Source organism: Panthera tigris, chromosome A1 (genome assembly GCF_018350195.1).
Source record: "Panthera tigris isolate Pti1 chromosome A1, P.tigris_Pti1_mat1.1, whole genome shotgun sequence".
Taxonomy (NCBI): domain Eukaryota; kingdom Metazoa; phylum Chordata; class Mammalia; order Carnivora; family Felidae; genus Panthera; species Panthera tigris.
Window position 1 is genome coordinate 141,602,629 of NC_056660.1, and position 27,536 is coordinate 141,630,164.

At 39.4% G+C, this 27,536-nt stretch overlaps 2 protein-coding genes and 1 pseudogene across 3 annotated transcripts in view; 1 reads left to right on the top strand and 2 right to left on the bottom strand.

Moving 5' to 3' along the window:
• Window positions 1-9,718: 9,718 nt before the first annotated feature.
• On the bottom strand, window positions 9,719-14,940 carry LOC122239478 (annotated as a pseudogene).
• A 246-nt stretch (window positions 14,941-15,186) lies between these two features.
• Window positions 15,187-27,536, top strand: part of SCAMP1 (secretory carrier membrane protein 1) — a 126,615-nt gene continuing 114,265 nt past the window's right edge. Inside the window, exon 1 of one of the 2 annotated variants that reach the window (XM_007079815.2) lies at window positions 15,187-15,342. In XM_007079815.2, the coding sequence (XP_007079877.1) occupies window positions 15,286-15,342 (57 nt within the window). In that variant the 5' untranslated portion in view covers window positions 15,187-15,285. Of the gene's footprint in view, window positions 15,343-15,752; window positions 15,830-27,536 lie in introns of those variants that run through there. The other variant, XM_042989042.1, reaches the window with a different exon arrangement.
• On the bottom strand, window positions 15,313-16,096 carry LOC122239479 (extensin-like). The gene is made up of 2 exons (XM_042989066.1): window positions 16,009-16,096; window positions 15,313-15,847 (listed from the first exon to the last, which is right to left on the bottom strand). Exons 1-2 carry the CDS (start codon window positions 16,037-16,039, stop codon window positions 15,597-15,599), a joined length of 282 nt encoding a protein of 93 aa, XP_042845000.1. The 5' UTR covers window positions 16,040-16,096; the 3' UTR covers window positions 15,313-15,596.

A 27,536-nucleotide genomic window follows, 5' to 3' on the forward strand; every position in this document is an offset into this window, starting at 1 on the left:
ATTCACACATATGTTGTTTGAATAACCCATATAGTATCAATATGCCTGTATTTTCAGCCATCTCTGGGTGGAGGTGTGTTTATCAGCGATTCTACAGCAGAATGAATTAAATGTTGTCAAGAAAGAATTACTGTTTGACAAAAAAAAAATACATGCTTCTCACTGTAACTGGGATTTCTGGATATTGGACTCTGTAAGACTAACTGAACATCTGGACAACTGAAAGCACCAGAGAATTCAACCAGCCAGGACGCAGCTGAACTATAATCACACACTAGAGTAACTGGTGCCTCAGGGAATTCGTTGAAACTAGAAAAGCATTTGACATAGGGGTGAGCAGTTTCTGCATTCTTGGTCAGTGGAATTTGTCCATGAAACTGGAATAACCTTGGTGTGGCTACTGTGGTGATCTTACACAATCGTTTTGTTGGAAACAAATGTCTGGCCATTGTTCTCATAGATGTATTGAACCCAGTGTAGATGTGTCTGACTGAAATATTAAATTTTGTTTAGCAATCTAAATTGTGTTAGGTCTTTCTAAAATGATGCCACTACACAGGGGAGGAAATCTTTCTACTAATTCAAAAACAATTTGTTAAAAAAATTTTTTTTTAAATTTTATTTTAGAGAGAGAGAGTGAGTTGGGGAGAGGGGCAGAGGGAGAGAGAAAGAGAATCTTAAGCAGGCTCCATGCTCAGCATGGTTGATCCCACAACTCTGGGATCGTAACCTGAGCTGAAATCAAGAATCGAATGCTCAACCAACTAAGCCACACTGGCACCCCCAGAGTAATTGTTTTTGAGAGATGATTACATTTTATTCAGTTATTTCCTCACAGAAAATCATGAGACTAGAGGGGACACATAGGTCTGATTTCTTCCTCTTCGCGTACTGAAAAATGGTGACATAAAACTGCACTGGATTATCACAGCCGACTGCATACTGGATAGTTAATGTCTCCCAGGTGATGCCATTTATAACTGAAAGAGGCAGGGTTTGGAAAGTGCACTGTCAACTACTCACTTATTTTGCATAGGTTATGGAGGCCAAATATCTCTGAGGGTGAGGGTGGGGAAATTTCTCCTGAAGAAAATGGTAGACCCATTGTCAATTTTCTGGAGTAAAGATAAGGATGGGCTTGAAATAGAAGGGAGAACTGCATTCTCTCACTTGAATGATAGCAGTGAGATCTGACTCTGGTAAAGGAGTCTGGTAAAGGAGTCTGGTAAAGGACATAGTAGAGATACATAACTGTGGCCGATCAGATAACATTGGCTACTTGAGACACACAAAGGCCTGAAGAGGAAGATGGCTGCAGGGGATTCTCAGTTCAAGGCAATGGTTTACTGACTCTAGGACCAAAATCTAAAATTCCATTTTAGACTTTTCTTTTATTATGTTCCAATTCTCCTTTAGTATTTTCAAGTCTTCAGTAAAATTTTAAGTATTACAGGGCATTGTTATCCGTGCTGCAGGAGTGTAGGAACAGGCCTGTGTACGTAACTGAAACAAAATAGTGTAGGAATGTAAGTTTCCCCCATTCTGTTCTCTCCTGCGAGTTCAGCTTAGTGGTGGATGTCAGAAAATTGAATGGCCATTCTGGCTGAGTAGAGAGTATTTGTCCCATACCAGGCAACAGCTGAGTGCAAGTGGACACTACTGCACATGAGACAGCTCTTCTACCAATATTCCAAAGGGAGGAAGTTGGTTAGGCAATCAGACATATTCTGATAGTTTATAGATGGGACTATCTGGCCAGGAGTTATGTTTGTTCAAGTATGTCAGTCACATAGAGTCGTTCATGTCAGCTAGGATAAACTTGGCAATTAAATTGTAGTACCGTGTGGTACTTTCTAATAAGCATGGAAAATTCAGGTGAAGAAATAAATTACCCATGGTTAATAATTAATCACAAAGTATTATAAAATATAGGATTATTATCTTCTTAAAAATGTCTAACATTGAGAAGAATGTAAGAAAGGAAAATTGAGTTTATGCCAAAAGAAAACCAGATTCAAAATGAATGCAGCCTGCTTCCCATATGACGTTTTCCCTATTATCTCTTTGATGAGATTGGAAGATTGGAGGAACATGTTGACCATCAAGACGTGGAGTTAAATGTTTATATGTTAAAAAGAAATGTTTGGCATTTCTTTGTTTATGGGCCAAAGGAACAAATTCCTCTTGTTTCCTGGGAAAATTCTAGAGCATTCAACAACCTTGAATTGTTAATCACAGTGTTTTCTGTGATTTTTTTTTTTTTTTTTTTTTTTTTTTTTTTTGTGCATTAGGATTCCTCTTCTGGTGGTTAGTAGTCTTAAATGCATGCTGAGGGGATTATTTGCTTACCACAATAGCACTGTGGGAAATTTAGGTTGATTTACAAAGTACTATAGTTCTTTAAAGGCACAAACATTCAAAACATCTAACTGGAGACGGGCAGCAAAGAGGGAAGCACACACGTACATACACACATATTTGCTTTCAGCGTCAGTTTTATCACAAAAATGATGCAGTTCATTGAAGTGAACTGATTCTACGTATATATAAAATATCTGCAGTGAAATTAGTCAGAGAAAGACAAATACCACATAATTTCACTCACATGTGGAATTTAAGAAAGAAAAAAAAGAACAAAGGAAAAAAAGAGTCAAAAACAAAACAAAACAAGCCACCAGACTCTTAAATACAGAGAACAAACTGATAGTTGCAAGAAGGAGGTGGGTGGGAAGATGGGGGAAATAGGTGAAGGGGATTAGAGTATGTTCATCTTGATGAGCACTGAGAAATGTATAGAATTGTTGAGTTGTTTTACTGTACACTTGAAACTAAAATAACACTCTACGTTAATTGTATTGAACAAAAAATCAGATATAACAAACAAAAAGTGAGAGAAAAAATGAGAAACTGTTATTAGGAAGTAGTACGTGGTTTTAGATTGAGGTTGGCCTGAAAATAGACCATTCAGATGCGCGGATGATAATAAATTATATGTAAACGCCAAAAGATAGAATTTCTGTGAATTTTGACACTTGCAGATTCTATTTTGATAGATAGAATATTGCAGGTTGTTTGGACACAATTATGAATTTTACAGGCACCACAACAAATTATATGCATAGTTATACTGCACAGATGTTTTAGTATCTGTGCTACTGAAATGAGCACTATACTATACAGATATTTTAAGGAGTTAGAACAGGGGTTGGCAAACTATGGCCTGAAGACAAGATTATACCATAGCTAATCACTGACATATTATCTATATGCTTGGAGTTAGTCAAACTGCAAAATTTGAGGGCACAGTCCCCAAGATCGCTATCACTTTTGACACCACTGAAAATTTGGAAGATTCCCAAACCCACCTTCATGTTTGGTAGTTCACTAGAAGGATTAATAGAACTCACTCATGATCATGGCTTATTACAGGGAAATGATACAGAGTCAAATCAGCCAAAGTAAGAGACACATAGAATACAACTGGGGAAGGTTCCAAAGGCAAACCTTTTGTTGTCCTCTCCCGCGGAGTAATGATTCATTAATCTGTGAGAAGTGATGTTTGACAGTGTGTGTAGATTATTACCAATCGGGGAAGATCACCTGAGCTTTGTGTCCAGAGTTTTATTGGATATTCATTCCTTAGGAATAATTGATTGATTGGTTGCCCACATAGTTTAATTCAATCTCCAGATCGACTGACACCATGTGACTCAGAGCCCTCATTCTAAATTTCACAGTTGGTCTGTTGGTGTGACCAGCTTGCACTCTAAACAAACATGCTCCTCTTAGCTATGGCATAGTTCACCTGCCAGAAGCATTTTTGTACCTGTTGATCAAAAATATGTTACAAATTTAAGATACAATTAACATCAGTGTCAATGTTTAGTCCTAAGACGTTCACGGGCAAAATACACTAGGAAGAAAAAGTATAATATGTAGGGGATCTTCTTGTTAGGGTTGGATTCAAACCTCTGAATGTTGTTTTGTTTGTTTTGCAGTAAGTGAGGTGATTAAATTTTGGGAAAGAGCCAGTGGTAAGGGGGTTACTATATCATCAATAAACTTTTACTGAGGGTCTCTTTTCAGCAAGGTAAGGATTAGGCACACAGTTTTCTAATCTTTCACATATCGGTTCCAGATCACGAGAGAGAAAAAGGGATTGATAGGCTAAAGCACAGATTCATTCGATTCAAAACAGTTTATTCTAGTCTGTAAAGTCAATTATCTCAATTCTAAGCCCTGTAAAGATTTTGAGTTTTTTATACACATCATTTAAGTCAAACTAAGCCATATTCTTTCTCCTAAACTTATTTTTAAATTGTGAAAGTAATGGATGGCCATTAAATAAACGGAAAGTAAAACAGTCCATTGCTTCATTCATCTTCTGATTTTAGGTTTTAAAAATAAAGTTGTACTTCTACATTTTTTTTAAAGATTTTATTTTATTTTTTTTAAAGTAAACTTTATGCCTGGTGTGGGGCTCAAACTTACAACCCTGAGATCAGGAGTCACATGCTGTGACTAAACCAGCCAGACTAAACCAGCCAGGCACCCCATACCTCTATTCTTTACACTGTAGATATACTGCCTCTTTCCATTCATATATGCTTATTTTTTTCATGTTATGTTATTATACATTTTAAAAAGACATTACTTAATGGTTATATAATAATCCTGGCATGGATTTAGTTTGCTGATTTAATCATTTGACTTTAGTTTTCTGTATTTTCTTAATTAATGTTTGTGTTTCTTTGGTGGGGTAAAGCACCAGAACGTTATTCCAAAATCTTTTTTTCAAATTTATACAAACTGATAGGGCATTCCAGAACCTTTCTCCTAACAGATTATCAGTTACTTGTATGATAAAATACATGCATTTTGTGTATGAATGAAATGTACAAATCAAGTCATATACTTTTTTTTTAATGTTTTTATTTTATTTTTGAGAGAGAGAGCGAGAGAGAGAGAGAGAGCAAGCATGGGCAGGGGAGGGGCAGAGAAAGAGGGAGACACAGAATCTGAAGCAGGCTCCAGGCTCCGAGCTGTTGGCATAGAACCTGATATGGGGCTCGAACTCAAACTGTGAGATCAGGACCCAAGCTGAAGTCGGATACCCAACCAACTTAGCCAACAAAGCACCCCAGTTTTTTTTTATTTATAATTTTCTTTAGCTTAACCAATACTATGACATATTTAATACTATGTCTCATTTGTATGTTTAATGGAGTCCAGTTTCTAAAAATTTTGCATGTGAGGAAGGAACAGATATCAGTGTTGTCTAGTAAGGATCAGTGAAATTTGTCTTGGTCAGTATCGTTTGTTCTGAGATGTGCTCACTGGGTTAAAGGATTAGCCCTTTATGATTCTGCAAACCAGAAGGCATGAAATGGTTTTAAAAAAAATTTTTTTTTAATGTTTATTTATTTTGAGAGAGAGAGAGAGAGAACAAGCAGGGGAGGGGCAGAGAGAGGGAAAAAGAGAATCTCAAACAGGCTCTATGGTGTCAGAGCCAAGACGGAAGTGGGGCTCAATCTCAAAAACTGTGAGATCATGACCTGACCCTAAATCGAGAATCAGATGCTTAACTGACTGAGCCACCCAGGAGCCTGTGGAGTGTGGTTTGAATTTCAAGTCTGCCTCCTAGCTGGTGGCCTTGGTGCCTCCACCATCTCCACTGGATGTTACGACTTTTCTCTATAGGTTCCATCATGACCTCTCTCTTCTTCCACCCAGAAATATGTAATATTGCCCCCCTGCTGCTCAGCCTAACCCCTTCTCTACACTCTCCCAATATTGGCAAAGTTATTGGTTCTGAAGTGATGAATTTCTTTCCTCACATGAGGCAGAGATATGTTTTTAATTCCTCGCTGTGTTTCTTTTTTTTTTTTTAATTTTTTTTAACATTTATTTTTGAGACAGAGAGAGACAGAGCATGAATGGGGGAGGGACAGAGAGAGAGGGAGACACAGAATCTGAAGCAGGCTCCAGGATCTGAGCCATCAGCCCGGAGCCCGATGCGGGGCTCGAACCCACAGACTGTGAGATCGTGACCTGAGCTGAAGTCGGACGCTCAACCGACTGAGCCACCCAAGCGCCCCTCCTCGCTGTGTTTCTAATGATAATACCTCTCTATTTAGTTTCCTCTCTATTACAGCTTTCCTGTCCCTAGGAATTTGGCATGACTTTCTGAGGGCTGGACCAGAAGGTAATTGACTGTGTACCTTACACTGTATCCAGAATTATCCTGTCTCTCAGACCTTAGCTCCTGTCCATAGAACAAGTCTGGACTCTCTCACTCCCTCCTTCTGGCTGAACCCTTTTCCCACCAAGCACAATGTCTGTGAGAGGATAAAGGGAGAGTTTTTGGTTCCCAGTGGCTTCAGGGCCTCAAGCCTAGAGGCTGGCTGTCAGCATCTCCCACCATCCCTCCCATGATGCCTCGCAGTCCTATTACAGTTGCGCTCTGGTGAGTCTGTCTACAGGTTACCCTGCCTGACATGTTTAGACCTGTCTCAGTTCTCAACCTCTTAACTTGAGCTAATGCTCTGGGACTCTCACTCCATTGATTTAGAAATTATTGGACTTGATTATTTTTGTGTTAACATTAATTTAAAAAATTTCACATCACTAAATCTCCATTGACTTTATTTTTCAAATTCATTTGTGTACCAAACTACAATTTAATCAAGAAACTGGTCTAATACCCTTGTGCAAATGTGATTAATTTCTTCAGAATCTTGCCTGACAAAGTAGATGCTTTCTGTTCTTATTTAGTGTTTATTTATTTTTGAGAGACAGAGGGTGACAGTGTGAGGTGGAAAGGGGTGGAGAGAGAGGGAGACACAGAATCTGAAGCAAGCTCCAGGCTCTGAGCTGTCAGCACAGAGCCCAACCCAGTGCTCAAACTCATAAGCTGTGAGACCATGACCTGAGCCAAAGTCAGATGCTTAACCCACTGAGCCACTCAGGTGCCCGCCCCTTTGCTTTGACCTTTGATACCATCTCTTGATTAGTGAGGATGCTTTGAGGTAGGAAAATATCAAGATCACCAGTCTTGGTCCAGATATTGGTGTGGTTAAAGATAGAAAGCTTGCTCGCAACACTGTTTGGTGGCTTTCAAGTGTCTTGTAACCAAGCTCCTAAGGAGTGCGCCAGGTTCCATGAAAGAGGGGCTGTCAAAATAAAAAGAGAGGGTCGGGGCGCCTGGGTGGCTCAGCTGGTTAAGTGTCCGACTTCAGCTTAGGTCATGATCTCGCGGTCCGTGGGTTTGATCCCCGCTGTGCTGACAACTTACAGCCTGGAGCTTGCTTGGGACTCTGTGAATCCCTCTCTCTCTGCCCAGCCCCTACTCGTGCTCTGTCTCTCTCTGTCAAAAATAAGTAAACATTAAAAAAAAAATTAAAAAAAAAAAGAGAGGGTCAAACGAAAAAGTTGTGATTCATCAAAGCTTTGTAAAAAAACTAAAATCATCTCTAGACTCACTAAAACCTCCCTGTGTAAGGCCCATTCCCCAGCGGAACCCAGTGCCTTGACTAAGATGTCTAAAGAGCAGGAGATGTGAGCAAGTCTCTACTGGCGTTAATGGGAGGAATAACATCCTCCCTCAGCTCTACAGCCTAAAGCCATGCCAGGAGATGGGCAGAAAGTTTCTGAGGGCACAAACGGAGGGAAAACAACTGTGGCAGCTGCCCCATGGACTGTTCCAAAGAAAGGAGGCATGTGCTGGAGATGGGGAGAGCTCTGGTTCTCAGACTCAGAGACTTATGGATATAGTTAGCCACATCCCTGTCATCTGGTAGTTGGCCATTGGGTTACAGTGGCATACTTAACGAACGACAAGATTATGCTGCTTCTCTAAAAAAAAGCCCCTCAAACAAACAAAAAAAACCAACAAAGAATTCTCTCCTTGGGCAGTATAATAAAGCCTAATGTAGAATGCAACGACAAACAATACAAAACCGCAGATATGAAGCCTCTATTTCACATAATAATTCTTAAAATAACTTTTACATTCATTTCAACTGAGTTCTCATTTTCTCACTTGTGAAATGGAGATAATAATTCTTGCTTCCCAAAGGATTGCTGTATAGGAGAAAATGTGTATTGAGCCTCCAGCATTTCAGTGCCTGACACATGCCAGACATTCAAGAATTTTAACTCTCTCTACTCTCTCTTCCCTCTTTAGACTAGCTATTCCAAATAAAACTGTTTACTTTTTTTTTTTTAACTTTCAGCATAAAAGAGGGAGAAAAGAAAGTAAACTTTATTTCTATAAAAACCCGGTAGTCAGATTTGGGGTATTTCTTTTGGGAGATTAGAAAATGGGTTAGGTTGCTGTGATTATTTCCATTCTTACGAGAGTCCCTGAAGACTTAGGCCGAATTTGCAAGTTAAGAATTATAAACTAAAGGAAAAAAAAAAAAAAAGAATTGTAAACTGTCCTTACTCTGAAAACATTTATGAAATTGCATAGCCATTAGGTAATAACAAGTGTGATTATATAAATTATGGTTCATGGAAAAAAACCCACAAAATTTTTCTGAAAATGTACCTACATAAAAACAACAGGAGTCCTTGTTCTGCTTCTCAGACATAGTGTACAAAGTAGTTACAGGACTGTAACACTTATATTAGTACTTCCCTATATTTGTATGTTACTATATACACATTATTACATATCACTATATATATTACTATGGTTATATATTTTATTATCATTATATAATTTCTATACTATATAACTTATTATATATACTATAACATGTAGTTATTTTAATAGTTATTTAGAGTTACATATAATGTAATTTATAAATTACATTATATACTATGTAATTTACTACATAATTTGTATATTCTACTCTAATGCAATTTTACTTTATTTTCCTTTTTTTATAGTGTTTTAAATATGATCACTGGCAAATGCCTCAATATTTAGGTATATATATATATATGTGTGTGTGTGTGTGTGTGTGTATGTCATATATATATGCGATAACGTCTTTCTGTCTTGAAAATTAAGGGTAATTTCACCATAATGTTTTCATGCAGACTATTCTAGCCAACAAAATGAACTCTACAGTTAGTTCTTGCATCTCATTGGCCCATGCCACTTAAAACGTTTCTATGATGTCACTATTCGGAATTCAGAGTTTCAATCCAGAAGGTTTTATCACAGTACTTTGTACAACTGTTTATATTATTAAAATGGTTGTTCTTGATCTTATATTTGAACTTACTCTGAGTAAAGATGTTATGTGGGATTCTTTTTTTACAAGCTAAGAAATGTTAACAATAAACAATCATTTCCTGAATACTTTTTTTTTTTTTGAACAGAATGGTGTGCTAGTCTCTGTGAGTAATGTAAAGATGAAAGTTCTCCCTGACTTCAGAAGCTCACATCATAGAGAGAGATACATTCATTAACTCTAAATATTGAGAGTTATCACATATGCTGAGCATGTATCAATAACTTTGTACCCATAGGAGAGGGTATGAGTTCTATAACAAAAATATAGACTTGCTTTAGATACTGTGGGAAAGGAAAGACAAATTTTGATTAAGGGTAGCCAGTAAGGATTTGTTCAGGACATATTATTGGAAATTTGCCATGAAAGATTGATTGGACTTTGATAAGTGAAAACTGAGTAGGAGAAGGACATTCTTGGTAGCAGGGACTATATGTGCATGGGTAGTCATAGGTAAATGCAGACTCAAAATATACATTTATTTTTGTTTATTGTGTTCCTGTACTACAGAATATTTTAATCCAGTGAATCCTAAAAGAATTACATCCTATGATGTAATTATCTAAAGGATACTCAGACCATTCAGCCTCTATAACAGCATATAACCACCTGGGAAAAGGTAATTTAAAGATAGCTGGTTAAGCTGTGGTTGGGTTAGGTGGTGAGTTGGGAGGCAATGAGCTGGATAAAAGGTGGTGTTGTCAGTCTGTGTATGGGTCTCATTAGGTTACAATCAAGGTATCAGCTAGGCTGTGTTCCTTTTTGGAGACAGAGGGAAGAACCCTTTCCTTGCTCATTTAGGTTGTTGGCAGAATTTTAAGACTGATGTTTCCATTTTCTTGCTGGCAGCTGAAGGCTGTTCCCAGGTTCTAGAGGCCACACACGTGCCTTGACTCATGATCCCTTTCCTTCATCTTTAAAACCAGCAAGTCTTCTGCATTTAACTTCCACTTTTAACAACACATTGATTCCATTGGATCCACCTTGGATCCGTTGGATCCACGGATACTCTGTCCGTCTCAAGGTCTTCAACTTCAGTCACTTCTGCGAAGCCCCTTTTTGCCATGTAAGATGACATACTCTGAGGTTGCAGGGATTAGAATGTGGACATCTTTAGGGGACTGTTATTTCGCTAACCCCACAGTGCTTTTTGTCCCTTTTTTTCGTGTTGTATTGATCTTTAATTATGTATAAAGACTTCCAATCACAACACTTAGGGACAATTTTACCCACTGCTCTGTTTGGCCACCAGTCTCTTTCGTCTCTCTTCAGCAATGGTGAGCAGATACCCTTTCATGGGGAGGAGAAATCCATGGTTTGTTGCCTTTGCCGATAACAAAAGTGTTGGAGAGCCGGGTGGCATCTTTCACGTGAAATACATTAAAAGAACCAGGGTGTCTCTGTTGATGATCACACCAATTCTTCCCAGGTTAGCACCACCAGTCACCATACACAGATTACCCGCATCAAAATTGATGAAATCAGTAATCTATACAGTCTCTAAATCAATCTGGATAGTGTCATTCACCTTGATGAGTGGATCAGGAGAGCAGAGGGTGCTAGCATCATGGGCGACCAGATGAGGGATTCTGTTTCCATAAAGATCTCTTTCTGCACGGCTTATATTTGGCTTCCTCAGGTGTGATCCAGTGAACAGCAAAGCGACCCTTGGTGTCATAGATCAAGCGGAAATTCTCTCCAGTCTTGTCAATGCTGATGACATCCATGAAACCAGCAGAGTAGGTTATGTTGGTTCGGACCTTGCCATCAATCTTAATAAAATGCTGCATACAGATCTTCTTCACCTCTTGTTAGGGCATGCTTAAGTCTGTTCCTTAGGCAAATGAGAGGGAAACATTGTCTCAACTTATGGGGACCAGTAGATGGACAAGGTACAAACATACTGGTCAGCTTATCCAGCATCCAGTGCTTTGGAGCTGCTACCTGCTTCAGATGCTTCTTGGGACCACGAGTCATGGCCGAGCTAGGCACCAAAACAGCAACCTCTCAGTGCTTTTATTCTCCTTGGATACATCCTGGAAATGTAGCCAGTGGCCAAAGAGAGTGCCACATATGCTTCTGTTGGGGTATTGTGGGTATCAGTAGCAGCAGGAAATCTTGAGACAGGATCCACTGTGAGAGATGATGACTTTCAGTTTTAACCCGTTGGTGAACCCAGGGTCCAATAATCTTTTGAGGTAAGAAATGTAAATTTCTAACTTGACATTTTCTCAACACTTACCAGCTATATGCTAGCCAGTGTAGAAAACGTGGAATTCAGCCTACAACCCCTGTCCAACAGATTCTCAAATTCAATGTGTTAGACTGAGGGAAAAGCATAATGGTGTGCAGCAAAGTCTAAGGAAAAAAACCGAGTTAGGGAGGGGTGAGACATTGCCACAGGTTAATAAAATGTTATCTTGGGTCTTTTGGACAACTCTATCATTTACCTATGTTCTAGGTCTTTTAGGAAGTTTCTTGGGAACAGATCCTACATTTTTATCTCATTCACTGCTTTATTCTCAACATCTAAAGTGTTGTTTACCACTCACTAGGTGCTGAATTCATACTTGTTGAATGACTACTGTGAAAACTCAGATCAGAGAGGGGAATTGATACAGTAAAGGTCACAAAGCTGGTTTATGGCAGAGCTGGATCTCGAAACTAGCTTTGATTCTTCATTCTTTCTTGTATCAAATTCAGGAGACAGCTGGAATGAAAAAGTGCAACAAATGAAGCCTCCTGTATGCTGACTTTGTATCTTCCGCATAGTATTTCTTCTTCCTATATGAAATGCCATTAACCAAATCTATCAGTTTAATGTCTGAAATGTGAGTCAAGAGAACTGAGTTCTTGGGGCGCCTGGGTGGCTCAGTCGGTTGAGCGTCAGACTTTGGATCAGGTCATGATTTCGCCGTCCATGAGTTAGAGTTCTGTCGTCGGGCTCTGTGCTGACAGCTCGGAGCCTGGAGCCTGCTTCAGATTCTGTGTCTCCCTCTCTCTTTGCCCCTCCCCCACTCATGCTCTGTCTCTCTCTCTCTCTCTCTCTCTCTGTCAAAAATAAATAAACATTAAAAAGAGAGAGAGAGAACTGAGTTCTGTTCCTAGTTCCTCTATTCACTCCCTTTGTCACTGAGGCAAATTACTTACCCTGTCCAAAATCAGTTTCTTCTTCTGTCATGAAAGAACTAAGCTTCCTTTCATTTCTCATGTCCTAGGAGTCTAATTTCATGAAAGCTAATCAATAAGCTCACCCACGGATCATATGTCTGAACATCCTGCTATCAGTGTTCCTGGAGTGTGGTCAGCATATCACCTGTATCAGAATCATCCCAGTCCTTTAAATATGCTGAGTTTGCAATTTTAAAGAGAATAAATAGTTGCTGATTTGGAGGGATTCCCATTAGGCCATACTTCCCAACTCTTTTCACTTCTATAGATATGGTACACATAAAAAGTGATAATGTTGGGACTCCTAGCTCCCTCAATCAGAGGAGCATGTGACTCTTGATCTTGGGGTCGTGAGTTCAAGCCCCACATTGGGTGTAGAGATTAAATAAATAAAAACTAAAATAAAGTGGTAATATTTATGTGGTATACTGGGGTAAGAAAGCTTAGACTGTCTCTTTGCCAATGCACATTTCACTGAGAAGCTGCCAGAAGTATCACTGAGTGAGAAAACCAAGTTGCAGAAAAATATGTATATGATCCATTTTCAAGATAATGCCAAAACTCTGTATATGTAATATGTCTACATGAATATTATGTTATATTATGTGCATGTAGACATACAATGTTATAAGAATATTGCAAGGATCATACCAGGTTGTTAAAGAAGGGTAAGAGAGAAGGGGACACAAAGAATAAAGAGAAAAAAAAGTGAAAACACCAGTATGTTATGAATCCATTTATGCATTTATGTAAAATAATGTATTTGTAGATAAAGACATTTAAAAAATTAAAAATGCAGATCTGTTAAAGCAGAATTTAAAAGATAGGAGATGTGAAGAGGTGGGTGTCTGCATCATTAATAAGTATTCCAAGTGATTCTGTAACAGTCAAGTCTGTAAATCTTTGTATTAGATGCTAATGTCATTAGCTGTAAACACAGTGTATTTGGAAATTTCCATCCTGCAATGCAGGCTCAACTGGTACTCATTGTTTTGGAACATAGTAGATGCATAATAAATAGCAGCTGATTTTTTGAGTCATTTGGAGGATAGGTGAAGGGAGCGAGGGCCAGAGTGGTGAGAGAAGCAGGTCATCTGGGCAAGGTCAAGTTCAGGAGAGATGAAGCAAAAAGCATACAAGAACAAATGGGTTGGACCCTCATGCCATTTTCAGACATTCAACCTATATTTGTTAGGCACTATGTACATGTTAGACACTTTTCTCTATCTCACATAATACCTAAATAATCCTTTACAGATTCAAAGAGATGAAGTGAGTAGCAGTACTATCAGAACTGGAATTTGAACTCAACACATATTTTGAGCACTAAGCTAATGAACCATACACATGGCAGCTGCTAAGGATATAGGGTGGTGATCTCAATCGTTAGCTCTTTTTCATATCTAGAATCATGTCGCTCTACCATGATCATCTCTGTCTCTTGTCACTTACTAGCTGACCTTCCTACTCAGCTGCTTAGAAGCAGCTTCTTTTCCTATATTTCAACTTAGCTCTTGCCAAAGAGAGATTATAGTAAATGTGTGTTGTTGGGTTTTTTTTGTCCATTATCCCTAGCTAGTGTTTTCACAGTGGGGAGAAGTATCATTTCCCAGGTGACTTTGTGTAGTGCAAGGTCCCCCTAAATCTAAAAAGCCTAATTGTAGTTTTTTCCAATTCTTAGGCACCTACCAAGTGAGAATAATTCTGGCTCTTGGCCGCTTCATCTGCTAAGTGCTTTTCCGTTAGAGCAGAAAGATTAAAGTGGGGAAAGAGATACTCTCTCATTGAGTTCAGGGGTAGGGCAACAAATGGTACAAAAAATTCTTCTCACGTACCCATTTTTCGGTGACCTCATCCCTGGCGTTGGGGAGCATCAGGAAAAAAAAATCAAAGGTGTATATTTTGCGCCCAAATACCTTTAAGTTAAAAAAAAAATGCATTTTGTCAACCACTAACATTAACTTGGGGACGTTGATTTCTGAACTCGTGTCACCATCACCCTCGTCCCCCTTGGTTTCCGGAGAAGTAGCCATTATGCAGATTCCGGAGAATGGGAGCAGGGGCTGGACCAAGCCTGGTACTGTATCTTCCCTCTTTCTCAAACCTCCGCCGAGCCAGTCCGCATCGGTAACGCGAGACTGGTCTCCGTGATTTGTCAGTAACCTAGAGTCGAGGGACCGGAAGGCTGGAGGCTGAGATTCCCAGGTGGGGTCGAGTGGGGTGTGTGCCCAGAATTCATTAGCGAGGGCAGGCCCCCCCACGAGACGTTATCTTTGGAAACAGTGTGGAGCTTCTACCGCTGCCCGCGCTTCTGCAGTCCTGGGCTGGAAGCGTGGTTAAATAGCCGCTCCCTCCCCAGGTCTGCAGCCAGCATTCCAGGCTGCCCTCCCAACCTGGGGGAATACTGCCAATGTCTTTCTTATTCACGAAGTACCACCTCTTTCCCAAGTCACGTTCGATCACAGGGAGCCGATTTTAAATCGGTAATAATATAATTAAGCCCAGCCAGACGCATTCCTCGTCGAGACGCAGAACCTCAGTCAGGCCCACGGTACGTAGGACGGGTCACCCCGCTCTCCGCTCCCGACTCCCTCCGCCCCTAGTCCCTACTCGGTCGTAGCCAAAGCCCGGAACGCTGGATCCCGGCCCGCAAGAACGGGACGGCGAACGGGAGCTGCGCCGCCGGCCGGGAGCCCGTGGCACCGGGCATGCTCAGTGGCGCGGCCGGCTGGGTGGCCCCGAGAGCTGCACCCGGATCTGCTCGGCGGCGGCGGCGGCGGCGGCGACGTGAGCGCGCAGGGGGGCGGCGGCCTCGCTTCGTCTCTCTCTCTGCGCCTGGGTCCGGTGGGTGACGCCAAGCGCGAGAGAGATGTCGGATTTCGACAGTAACCCGTTTGCGGACCCGGATCTCAACAACCCTTTCAAGGTGAGCGTGGTCCCCAGCAGTCTCCTGCCGCCTCGACGCGTCGTTGTTTGTGAAAACGACAAGTTCTTTCGCGCCCCCTGAGCCTGCCCCTCGGCTCCCCTCAGCCGCTTAGTTTTGGTGTTCAGGGCCGCCGCAACCCGTTTGGGGGTCGCGCCCAGGCCCTCGCACCCCTCGTTTGGGGGTTGGAGTGGAACGTCTTAAGCTCCTTCCCCCGCCGCCCCCTCCGCACATTCCCGACTGGCGAGGGTTTTGCCCTAGTCTGGGAGTGGGCCCGCGCGTCGGGAGGGTTCCTGGATCGTCTCTCGGGAGCGAGGAGAGTAGAGCTCAGGGCAGGTGGAGTTGTCAGTTGACAGGCGAGTGTAGCTGTCCGGGCCCGGGTTGGGGCCAGGAGGCGGCGGAAAGGGATCGTCCTCGGGTGGGGTTGTCATGGGGACCCGCGGCGGTGGCGAAGAGCTGCGTGGAGTGATGGCAGAGGTGTAGAGGAGAGGTGAGGGCACCGAGTACGCTGCAATTAGGGAAAAAAAAAAAAAAAGGTTGTGATTTTATTTTTTAAACTTGTGTTGCGCCCACGTACCACCAGCGGCGCTGCCATCCCCCTTCCCCCCCCATTTGGTTGGGGTTGAGGGTACTGATACCAAAGCAGGAGTTAAAAATAAACAAACACACCTGGAAAACAATAGTGCACGTGGACGACCATCTTCCTACCTAACTGCTGTTAGTAAGGTGAACGACGGGATGTTTTCCAAGCTCCTAGTGCGTCACCGGTTCCCTGGGCTGTGTGAGGATTGCATTTCCTACGTGAGCTTCTTTCTTGGAGTCAACCTTATCAACCCCAGCTTTGGAAGAGCTTGGCACAGAAACGGGCAAATGAAGGAGGCTGAGATGTTGTGTGCTTAAGCGAATGCAACATCTGAGTAAATCCCTATTTAAAAAAATATTCCAGTTTTCTTAATGAATTCAGCTGCTTACACGTGTAATTTGTTTCCAACTCTTGGTCGAAGTTCATTAATTTTTCCTGGATATGTGCAATAGTCACCTTAATTTGTAGTCACACAAAACGAGAGAGTAACTTGAATTTGTGGTCACACAAGTGTCGCTTCTGGCTTGAGTTTACATTTTGTTACTTGTGGTTTTATCTCTTATTAAGAATTCTGGAAGGGGGTGGAGCATGTGACTCGATCCCAGGGTTGTGAGTTCGAGCCTCATATTGGGTATAGAAATTAATTAACCATAGAATCTTAAAAAAAAAAAAAAGTAAAAAAGTCATTTAAGAATATTCTATGCAACTGGCCTGGAACTTTCAGGCTTTAAAGCTGATATGGTTACACTTTAAGGACAGCCCACCCTCTCAATTTAGTATTTGGTATTACATCATTCCATGTTGTGGAAAATATTGTTCTTTAATCATAGACATTCTGAACAGACATCTTATAACTTGCCAAATAGGTGTTATTTAAAAATATTTGGAAGGTATAACATTAAGAACCTATTACCTTTTCCTAATTCAGATAATTCATTGATACTATTTATTCAGCATCTGACAGTTGGGCTGTTTTCTATTTGGTTATTCCATTTCATGGCTCATTTTATATAGCTAATTCTCTTGTTAGGGCAAGACACTGTTTTCTACTTAGCCTAGACTGCTCTTTTGTGACATCTGATGTTGCCATGACACTTTGCTTTTCTGCCATCCGTTACATTGTTGTAGTAATTCTAAACCCAAAAGTAGTTTTCCATACTCATTCATTGTGGCATAAAATTATAAACCTTTTTTGTTCCTTATAAGTGGATGCACTCACAGGACAATGATTATTCATCCATAAAATGCTTCCAAGGGATGGATAATTTAGGCCTACAGAAGACTTGTTTATGACCATACCCTGCTTTTGGCAACTGTCATAGCACTGTGTATCTGACCCTTTATCTTTCCTTTTGTGTCTAGCTGCCCCCTTTTTTTTTTTTTTTAACGTTTGTTTAGTTATTTTTGCGAAATAGATCGTGAGCAGGGAGGGGCAGAGAGAGGGAGACAATCCCAAGTAGACTCCCTATCGCATCGGTGCAGAGCCTGATGCAGGGCTCCAACTCACGAACTGTGAGATCATGACCTAGGTGGAAACCAATTGTCACACGAGGCACTCCTGCCCTTCTTAAAGTAAAGGTTTGCCTCTGTAGCTTATTCTTTCTTCTTTCGGTTTACTTTTATGTAAGTGTGATTTTTGAAATAGCTTTTCTGGTCCTCTCTCCTTAAATATAAAAGTTCCTGGATTTATCATTTTAACTTAAGGCCATCTTTCTTTTCAGATCTGTTCTAATTTCCAGTATTTCAGTAATCAAAAATTTCATATTTCCAAAATACATGTTTCACATTTGGCAACCATCCTGATTTCTTCTTGGTTAAAAAGCTGTTTGATTTCTATTGCTTTTTCAGTTCTTCAACATATTTTTTCCTTCACTTTTATGTTAGAAGCACTTGTCATCATCTTCATTTGAACTGTCATGAAAATAATTTGAAGATAATCACTTTAAATAATGTAACTGTAATGGCTTACAGAATTTTATTAGCTGCTATAAAATTGTTTGCTGGATTCAATTTATTTTTTTGAGCTCCTGCTTGATTCTAGTGGTTGTGATAGGCTCACTGAAAGAATTCATGGAATTTGAGTAGTTTTTATTGTGCATCAAGAAACTTGGAGTAACTGGAAATATGTAGTAATCTGAAAAATAGATTATTACATGGGTGTTCCTGAGAATCTACTCTTGAGTTGTTATAATGTGGATTTAAAGCTATAGAGGAAAAATATTTTTCCCATAGTCAACATTTATTGTTTTCTGTCTTCTGTTCAGTTATTCATTTATTCCATAGATAGTGAAGAAATATATATCCTTAAGGCTATTAGTCTAACAAGTAGACAGACATGCTTCAGAAGTAAAATAGAGTAAAATAATCACCAGAGATCAATAATTTAATACGGTTCTTATAAGTCAGTGTAAGTGTATGAGTAAGTACCAGAATGAGTTGATTCAAAGGAAAGAAAGATTAATAAGTGGTAAGAAGACCTTCATATCTTTTGATATGCCTTACCATATTAATATACTAATTGATTGGATTGGAAAACTCACTTTGGAAATAAATTTTTATGTAATTAAAAAAAGTAGAACTTTCAAGTCTGGAAAGGGAAAATCTACAGTGACTTATTGAGATCTCATTCTTTGGACGAAAAAAAGCCCAGAGATAAGATATTTCACGTGTAGCAATCATTCTAATTTCTTCTTGATTAGAAACTCATGATTCTCATTGTTAACTTTCCCATTGTCTTATACCCAGGTGTAGGTGGTGTAGAATTGGCACTAGAATTTAAATCTTACTCTTAGCTGCTGATGGCACTCTCTTTGCTCATTGATTGCATTTCTGACACCAGATTCTTGTTTCGTATTTGGAGTTTGGACTTGAGGCTGTCATACAGAGACAGCAGAAGGACATATTTAAAGGTTTCTGCTCAAGAGTTTAAAACAACTCAGCATTTGATTCTGGCTTTGTCACTAGCTGTGATACCTTGGAAAATTGCTTACCCTCTTTATACCTCTGTTTTGTGAAATAGGATAATAGGATCTTCTCCATAGGGTTGTTAATAGGATTAGATGAACATATATTTAGTATGTAATAAGTGCTCAATGCATGGTGGCTTTAATTCGTTAATTACTAATAAGTAATAATAGTAATTCAAGAAATTGCCTTTAAACACATTTAACTATATTCTTAGCTTAGTGATTTAGTGAAGTTGGCTCACAATGTTCCATTAGACTATGGTATATAACATATGATTCCACAAGTCTGTATGTTACACTATGCTCACCTCAAGTGTAGCTACCATGTGTTACAACACTATTATAATATGATTGTGTTTACATTCTCTATGCTGTACCTCCCTAAGGCTTACTTATTTCATAAAAGTTCATGTTCCTTTACACTCTTTGAGGCTGCTAGTAGTGTTTGGCAGGTCACAGTTGAGGAATCATGGCCAAACAGAAGTGGGTTTGCTCTAGGTCACTGCTAGACTAGACCCAGGTTGACTGAATTCTAGTGCTTTGTCGCTTACAAAGGCTTCCCCCCTAAGAAAAGATCTCTATTCTTTTGGGCCTCAAAAATTCTTTCTTACAATAATCTCTTGAAAGTGGGCTACAATTAACCATTCCTTGTGATATTTAAGCTACAGTAATTCTAGTAGTTCTAAGAGTTGAGAACGAGTTGAAAATTGAAAACTTTATTGTTAAAAAGTGACCTGTAATTCAAGGATCCTATCTATTTCGTTTTCATTTATAGTTAGTTGATGTCACTCCTTCCTTATCCATTTAAAATTTATGACTGGATATTGGCTAGCACTAGGAAAGGATTGTGAGGATTTCTTCTGTGATAGTCTAACATTGCTAACTTTATCTTTCAGCTTTAATCTGGGACATAGTGATAGTAATTTATGTTCTATGGTATTTTGTGGTGATGCCAACTGCATAAGTTGGTACTTGATTTTCCTCAAGTTGGTACTTTTAAAAAGCATGTACTGAGCTGCTGATTATATTTCATCAAATTAAGATGCATCATTATTTATCATTGTCTCAGTTGCCTATTGCTGTATAACAAACAATCCCAAAATTTAGTGGCTTAAAACAATTATTTGTTCATCAGTCTGTTATTTGAGCTAGACTTAGTTGGGCAGTTTGTTTTTGAATGTTATTCCCTGGAATCATTTACGTCTCATCACTTATCTGGGGCTGTCACTGGGGGCAGTAATTGGTTCTTTTTTATGTGGCCTTTCTATTAGGAATAGCCTGGGCTTTTTCCATAGTGGGAGTAGTGTTCCAAGAGGGCAAGAGGGGAAGCTAAAGGCTTCTTGAGTCATTTTTCTTCTGCTACATTGTGTTAGTCAAAGAAGACACAAAGCCAGACCAGATTAAAAAAGGAGTGGGAAGGATTACATTAGATTTTACTCCTTGATGGGAGGAGGTGTGTCCCTCTTGATACAGACCTAGGGAGTAAAAAGATATACCCAGCATAAAATGATGAGACAAATACAGGATGACCCCAGTAGACACTCCCCTTCAAGTATGGGAGAAGTGGGAGACAGCTAGCGGTTGCTTGTCCTTGGCAAGTCTGAAATCCAGCTAGGCTCATTTGTTAGGGCCCCCCTAATTTGGGGGCGATGAGTGTTTCTTGAATAGAGCCTTTTTCTGCTACCTAGAAGTCTTTGCCTAATTGTTGTTTTCTTCTGCTTTTGGTTCCAGTCTCTGATAAGTCCTCTTTTTCTGTAAGAAATGTTTGCAGCTGAGTAGCATTTTCAGTTTGCTTCTTATCCACCAAACGTTGGGAGTCCAGAAGCCTCTTTTCATTGAAATATCTCTGTTTTATATAGTCCAGGCTGGTCCAAATCTCTCTCTCTCTCTCTCTCTCTCTTTTTTTAACCAAGATTTAATGTACATTTATTCTTAACATGTGGAACATATAGTATAAAGATTTCATACTGAATAAATGATACTCATTAAGCCAAAAGAAAAAAGGAGGAATTTACTTCAAGTTTTAGCTACATTGTTTGAAATACAAATATGCAGATTTTATCTCTAAAAAATCTCAGTTGTGTTTCTTCATCAGGAACTTCAACTGAACCTAGAACTTTTTCACATGTCGATTAGAAAGAAAACAAAACAAAACAAATACCCAGGAAAAAGTAAGCTAGAAGTTAATTGGCTGCTGAGACAGCAAGGGGTTTTTACAGAGACCTGTACAGCACTGTGCCAAGAGGGGCGATGTCTGGCAAGAGATTAAATAGCTGTGTCTCGCTGTGCAGGTTACCAACTTGTTCACTCATCATACTAAAGGGGTAGCTGGGAGGGGGACCAAACTGTGGGATCCAAGGGTACATGCAATGTACAACGTCATATATATGTGCGCGCGTGTGTATATATATGTATATATATATACACACACACATACATGTGTATATGTGTACACACATATATATACACACACATACACACACACAGGTGGCAGTGCAGCTGCTGCAGCTAAAGGTTAAAACCAGTTCTAAGAGGTGATCTCAGGGTTATTCATACAATCAAGGAGGAGAGAAAGTAGTGTGTTGTAGGTTCACACATGATACTTTGGGTGAAAAGCCTTTTCTTTTTTCCTCAATTTTTTTTTTTAATGTTTATTTATTTTTGAGAGAGAGAGACAGTGGGAGCAGGGGAGGGGCAGAGAGAGAGACAGAGAGAGAGAGAGAGAGAGAGAGAGACAGACAGAATCTGAAGCAGACTCCAGGCTCTGAGCTGTCAGCACAAAGCCTGATGCAGGGCTCTAACCCACAAACTGCGAGACCATGACCTGAGCCGAAGTCAGATGCTTAACTGACCGCCCAGGCGCCTCTCTCCTCAATGTTTAACTAAAAACATTCTTAAAACTGCAGCTTGCTGCTGGCACAGTGTTTTCTCTTGTTTCCATGTGAGACATTATTATTACAGTATGTTTACAGTATCAGGTGTACAGTACATAAAAGGGTCTACACTCCACTGCACAGGCCTCGCTAGTGAATAGGGTCTGTCCGCAACTGTGAACTTTCCAGATCCTGGAGGCTGGTCCAAATCTCTTTAACAATTTGTTGTTAATTTTTTCCAGGGTTCAAACTATCCCTTAAAACACATCTGTAATTCATTTTGAGACCATCTTCTTCAGGTACAGTGTCAGGGTGCTCTGGATCAGGACTGTTAAGAGATTTAGAAAACATTTTGTCTAGCTTGAGCATCTCCTATGGCTGCTAAAATTTCTCAGGAAGGTACAATGGGAGGCTGTTAGCGTGGGTGGAGTACCTTTTACAAATGCTACGTGGCAAAACTAGTATTTGAACATGATTTTATTTTGGTCTCAAGGCCTTAAGAATTTTTTAAATTTTAATTTTTTGTTATTTTAGAGAGTGAGAGAAGAATAAGCGTAGGAGAGGGGCAGAGGGAGAGAGAATCTTTAAAAAAATTTTTTTTAAATGTTTTATTTATTTTTGAGACAGAGAGAGACAGAGCATGAGTGGGGTAGGGGCAGAGAGAGAGGGAGACACAGAATCTGAAGCAGGCTCCAGGCTCTGAGCCGTCAGCACAGAGCCCGACATGGCGCACGAACTTACGAACCGTGAAATCATGAGCTGAGCCGAAGTTGGACACCCAAGTGACTGAGCCACCCAGGCACCCTGAGGGAGAGAGAATGTTAACTGGGTCCAAACTAAATGTAGGGCTCCATCCTGTCACCATTGGATCATGATCTGAGCTGAAATCAAGAGTCGGGTGTGCAACCGACTGAGCCACCCAGTGCCCTGATCCCATGACTTTAACAATAATCATAATTGAGATGGTGATGGTGAAAACTTTGAAAGTGAAATATTCTTTTGCTGATATGACCAAAGAAAATATTTTTTTGGAGTACAATTAATATTCAGTAGTGTTGAAATGCAGATCCAGGAAATTTTTTTATAAGATATTTTCTTAACATGAATCCCCAGAGTGATACAGTAATTAACGAAATTAGTAATGGGTTCCTAAAAATGAATCGGCAATATTCTGTTCTTGTCCAGCCCGCAGGTATTGTGTTCAATTCCAAGTGCATATTTAAAGAGTGGCTTGAACAAAACAGGATGTGCCTAAAGAAGTCAGAATGGCCGTGGGTCTGGAATCACATCCTAGGAAGAATATTTTAAATTACTGAGTGGGTTTAGTCTACAGAAGGCTAAAAGGACGTGTAGTTAAAGTCTTCTTAGTGGAGTGAATAAATTTGTTTTTGCTTCAGGAAAAAAAAGTTTAAGGCTAATTGCCAGAGTTTACATGAAGGTAGATTTTTGTCTTAACATGAAGATTTAAAAAAATCTGTTAGAATAGCCTGACAATGCTTTTTTGGTATGGAGTTCACCAGCACTTGAAGGAATTCAGGCAGAATTTGGATGAGTATCAGAGATGCTAAGGTAGAGATTTTTGTGTTGCAAGTTTTTTCTACTTTGAGACCCTGTAATTGTTAGATTTTTGTGCTTTTATGGACCATTTTGTGATGCATAAATTCTCTTCTGTTGTAATCTATTGATGTTGGGATTGAGTCTGATCATCTAAACTAGATAGGAGGCTTTGTATTTTAGGCAGCTGCTATGCTCTGAGCCTCAGGTTCTGCTCAGAGAGCAGCCCTGAGTGGTTGCTTACATATAGATGATCATGTCCTCTGCTTTGTGGCTGTTAAAATGCTGTCCTCAGTTGACTAATCTTAATTGAAGCTACCTGGCCCAAAGAAAGCCATTTTCTAGATGATCAGTAGCAGATAAGATTGCTTGATGCAAAATTTTGCTCCAACAGGAACAGTGATAGTTCAGTGATGTATGTTTCTCAGGAACATGCACAGAGGAAAAAAATCATGAAGTCATGGTGGAATAACCATGGAAAGACATGAGGAAAGAGCCAAATTATCTTTAAAAAAATTTTTTTTTAAGTTTATTCATTTATTGAGAGACAGAGAATCCCAAGCAAGCTCTACAACAGCAGCGCTCAGCCCAATGTAGGGCTCAAACTCATGAACCATGAGATCATGACCTGAGCCAAAACCGAGAGTCAGATGCTTAACCCACTGAGCCACGCAGGCACCCCAAGAGCCAAATAACCTTAATCACAAAGCACTGGAGTAGTAATTGTCTAACTAGGGCTTCTGAGGGTCATTTTCTATAATTCCTGTTTCTTAATACAGTTGCTCTTGAACTTTAAGAGATGTAGCTACATTTTGAAGAATTCCAGTCTCTGAAACTTGGCATTCTTCTTTATGTGTGTTTAAAATAGCCTTTCCTCCCCCAGCATTTGAGATGACTTGAGTCTTTTTCTTTCAACCAGAATTGCCAAAAGATAATTGGGAAGTAACATTTTCTTGGCAAAACCATGATAGAATTAAGCCTGTATTTAGATAAAGTACAGATCTAAATGATAGAATACAGGTCTACATGATTTAATTAAACCTGTATCTAGTTTTTGGTGATAGAGTAATGAAAATCCAAATACAAGGAGATGTCATTAAATCACAAAGGAGAAATTTTCCAACTTAAGATAGGTGAGGGAAATAAAAGATGATGTGTGGAGGTTGGTTGGATTTGACTGTACCAGATCTCCGTAGCACTTTTCTTCCGTTTCATTTGTTCCTACTGAGACAGCCTATACTGTCCAGTAGCTTTTGTCTTCACATTGTAGACAAGTGTTGGAGCCCCCTTCCTTGTGTAAGAACTGCCAGTAAGAATTGTGTATGAACTGTACACTACCTTGTGAATGAACCTGTATGAAGAGAGCAATCCAGTAATCTCTCTGGTATTTGGCTTTGGGTGCTTTTAAGAGTTAGTAATGCCAGTTCATCATTTGATGGGAATTTGGGTAATTAGGGACCGTTTGACTGTTGTGAATAATGCTTCTGTAAACATTTGTGCACAAGTTTTTGTTTGAACACTAGTTTTAAATTCTTTCGAGTATTTACCAGAAGTGGGGTTGCTGGGTCATATAATAATTATGTGCAATCATTTAAGGAATCGCTAGACTGTTTTCCAAATTGGCTGCCCCATTTTATATTGGAACCAGTAGCGTATGAGAGATTTGCTTTATCTCCATTCTTGTCAACACTTGTTATTATCTATTTATGATTCTAGCCATCCTAGTGGGTTTGGAGTATCTTAGTGTGGTTTTGATTTGCATTCCTCCGATGGCTGTATGGTGTCGAGCATATTTTTATGTGCTTTTTGGCCATTTGTGTATGTTTGGAGAAATATCTATTCAGGTCCTTTGCCTATTTTTGAATTGGGTTGTCTTTTTTTTATTGAATTACAAGTGCTTTTTATATATTCTGGATACAAGTCTTTTATCCAAGTACAATTGACCCTGGAAGAACACATGTTTGAATTACATGGGTTCCCTTACACGTGCATTTTCAATAAATATAGTATGCTACCATAAATGTTTTCCTGTTATGATTTTTGTAATAACGTTTTCTTTTCTCTAGCTTTAAGAATATAATATATAATGCATATAATGCACAAAATGTTTATCAGTTGACTATTACTAGTAGGGCTTCTGGGCAACAGTAGACTGTTAGTTTTTGGAGTCAAAAATTACATGCTTGGGGCTCCTAGGTGGCTCAGTCAGTTGAGCGTCCGACTTCAGCCCAGGTCATGATCTCGCGGTCTGTGAGTTCGAGCCCCGCATCGGGCTCTGTGCTGACAGCTCGGAGCCTGGAGCCTGTTTCAGATTCTGTATCTCCCTCTCTGTCTGACCCTCCCCTCTTCATGCTCTCTCTCTGTCTCAAAAATAAATAAACATTAAAAAAAAAAGTTATATGCTGATTTTCTATTAACCTGGTGGCGGGGAGAGGGGGGCAGCCCCCCTAACTCCCAGTGGTGTTCACAGTCAACTCTATGTGATTTATAAATACTTTCTCCTTTTTGCCAGTTGTCTTTTTACTTTCTTGTTAATGTCCTTCAAAGCACAAAATTTAATAAATTTTTATTAAGTCCAAATTATCTTTATTTTGTATCTTTTGATATTAAATCTAAGAATCCTTTGCCAAATCAGAGGTAATGAAGCTTTGTCTGTATGTTTTCTTCTAAGGTGTTTATAGTTTTAGCTCTTACATTTAGGTTTGTGATTCATTTTGAGTTAATTTTTGTATATAGTGTGAGGTAAGATCGAACTCAGTTCTTTTGAATGTGGATATCCACTTGTTCCAATATCATTTGTTGAACAGACTGTTCTTTTCCCATGGAATGATCTTGGCACCCTCTTCAAAAATCTCTGTATTTTTTCTTAATCTTTGTTCTTGCAAAAGAAATATATTTTATCTAAAAAGCCCTTCTCTTTCATGCAAATGGCTCCCAAGCTGAGTATCCCTAGAGTATGTATATTAGCTTGCCTGGTTTCCATAATTGCCACGGCTAGTGTTGCAATTGCTTATGTCTGTGCTTGCATCAGTACATTTTTATAAAAATGTAATAATGGGTTTTATACTTGTTTTTAGAATGCAGTTATGAACACATTATCAATATGACTAACTTGATACTTTTCCTTAAAAGAAACTTCCATTTATTTTACAGATTATAGGTGAATTACTGAATATATTTTTGCAGATAAGCAAAAATATTAGAATCTCTTTAATAAAGCAATGCATGCATATGATAAAGTGCATTTTGTTTGAGTACTGGTGAGATCAAACTAGAAAGAAAGGATTTGGCATAGTTATACACTGATAACTTTGACTTGATAATAGAAGAAGAAATCAGACATTTAAATGCAAGTGATTTAGTATATATAGCTATTAAAAGTTTGTGCTTCACAAACACAGTCAAAACAGTGCATATTGTAGAGACAATGTATACAAAAATACTGGAAGTTTCCACTTTCTCCAAGTGGCAGAGTTGGATACAAGCTATTGGTAGTCGTTTTACTGATGGGAATCTTCCAGTGGTGGTTAGAATGCTCAGGTGGTGATTTGGAATACTGGAATACATATAGAAAGTGGTGAGATACGTATAGAAAGTGGTGAGAAATGAAAGTGGGAGGAAAAGAGCGTCAGGAATACTGGCCAGTGATGGCCAGGGGATGGTATTCTAGCACAGTTTTACCACCATTCGCAATTTTCCTGAAGGTGTTGATGCTTGTTGCAGGTTGATTAAGCCTGTCTTGTGGTTTTATTTATGGCCTAGCATGCTTAATTTTTGGCATCTCAAATAGTCATAAATTTTAGTGAATTGCTTACAAGTCATTGGCATATTGTAAAAATGCAAATTAACATATTCCCCAAGGTTAAAAGAAATGTATCACATATTTTTTTCTATCTGATTAAAAAAATTTTTTTTAATGGAAATGTTTGTATTTGAGTCTCAGGGGAACTTAATCACCATTTATCATGGAATTTATAAGAAAACGTTTTATGAACTGTATATATTACAGACAGGCATTTCTGTGCTCCTAGCCTGGTGGTAGGGAGGTAGGTTAGAGGAAGGACTAAATGAAGTTTGCAGAGGTTTGTCTGTAATTGTAGTGAGGAGTAGGTAAAAGGGTGGCTCTGGTATCAGGCTGTCTAGGTTTGCTTCTCTACCTCCTACGTGAGTGACCTTAGGCACATTACTGAATTTTTCTGCCATTAGTATTTGTTGTTTTTT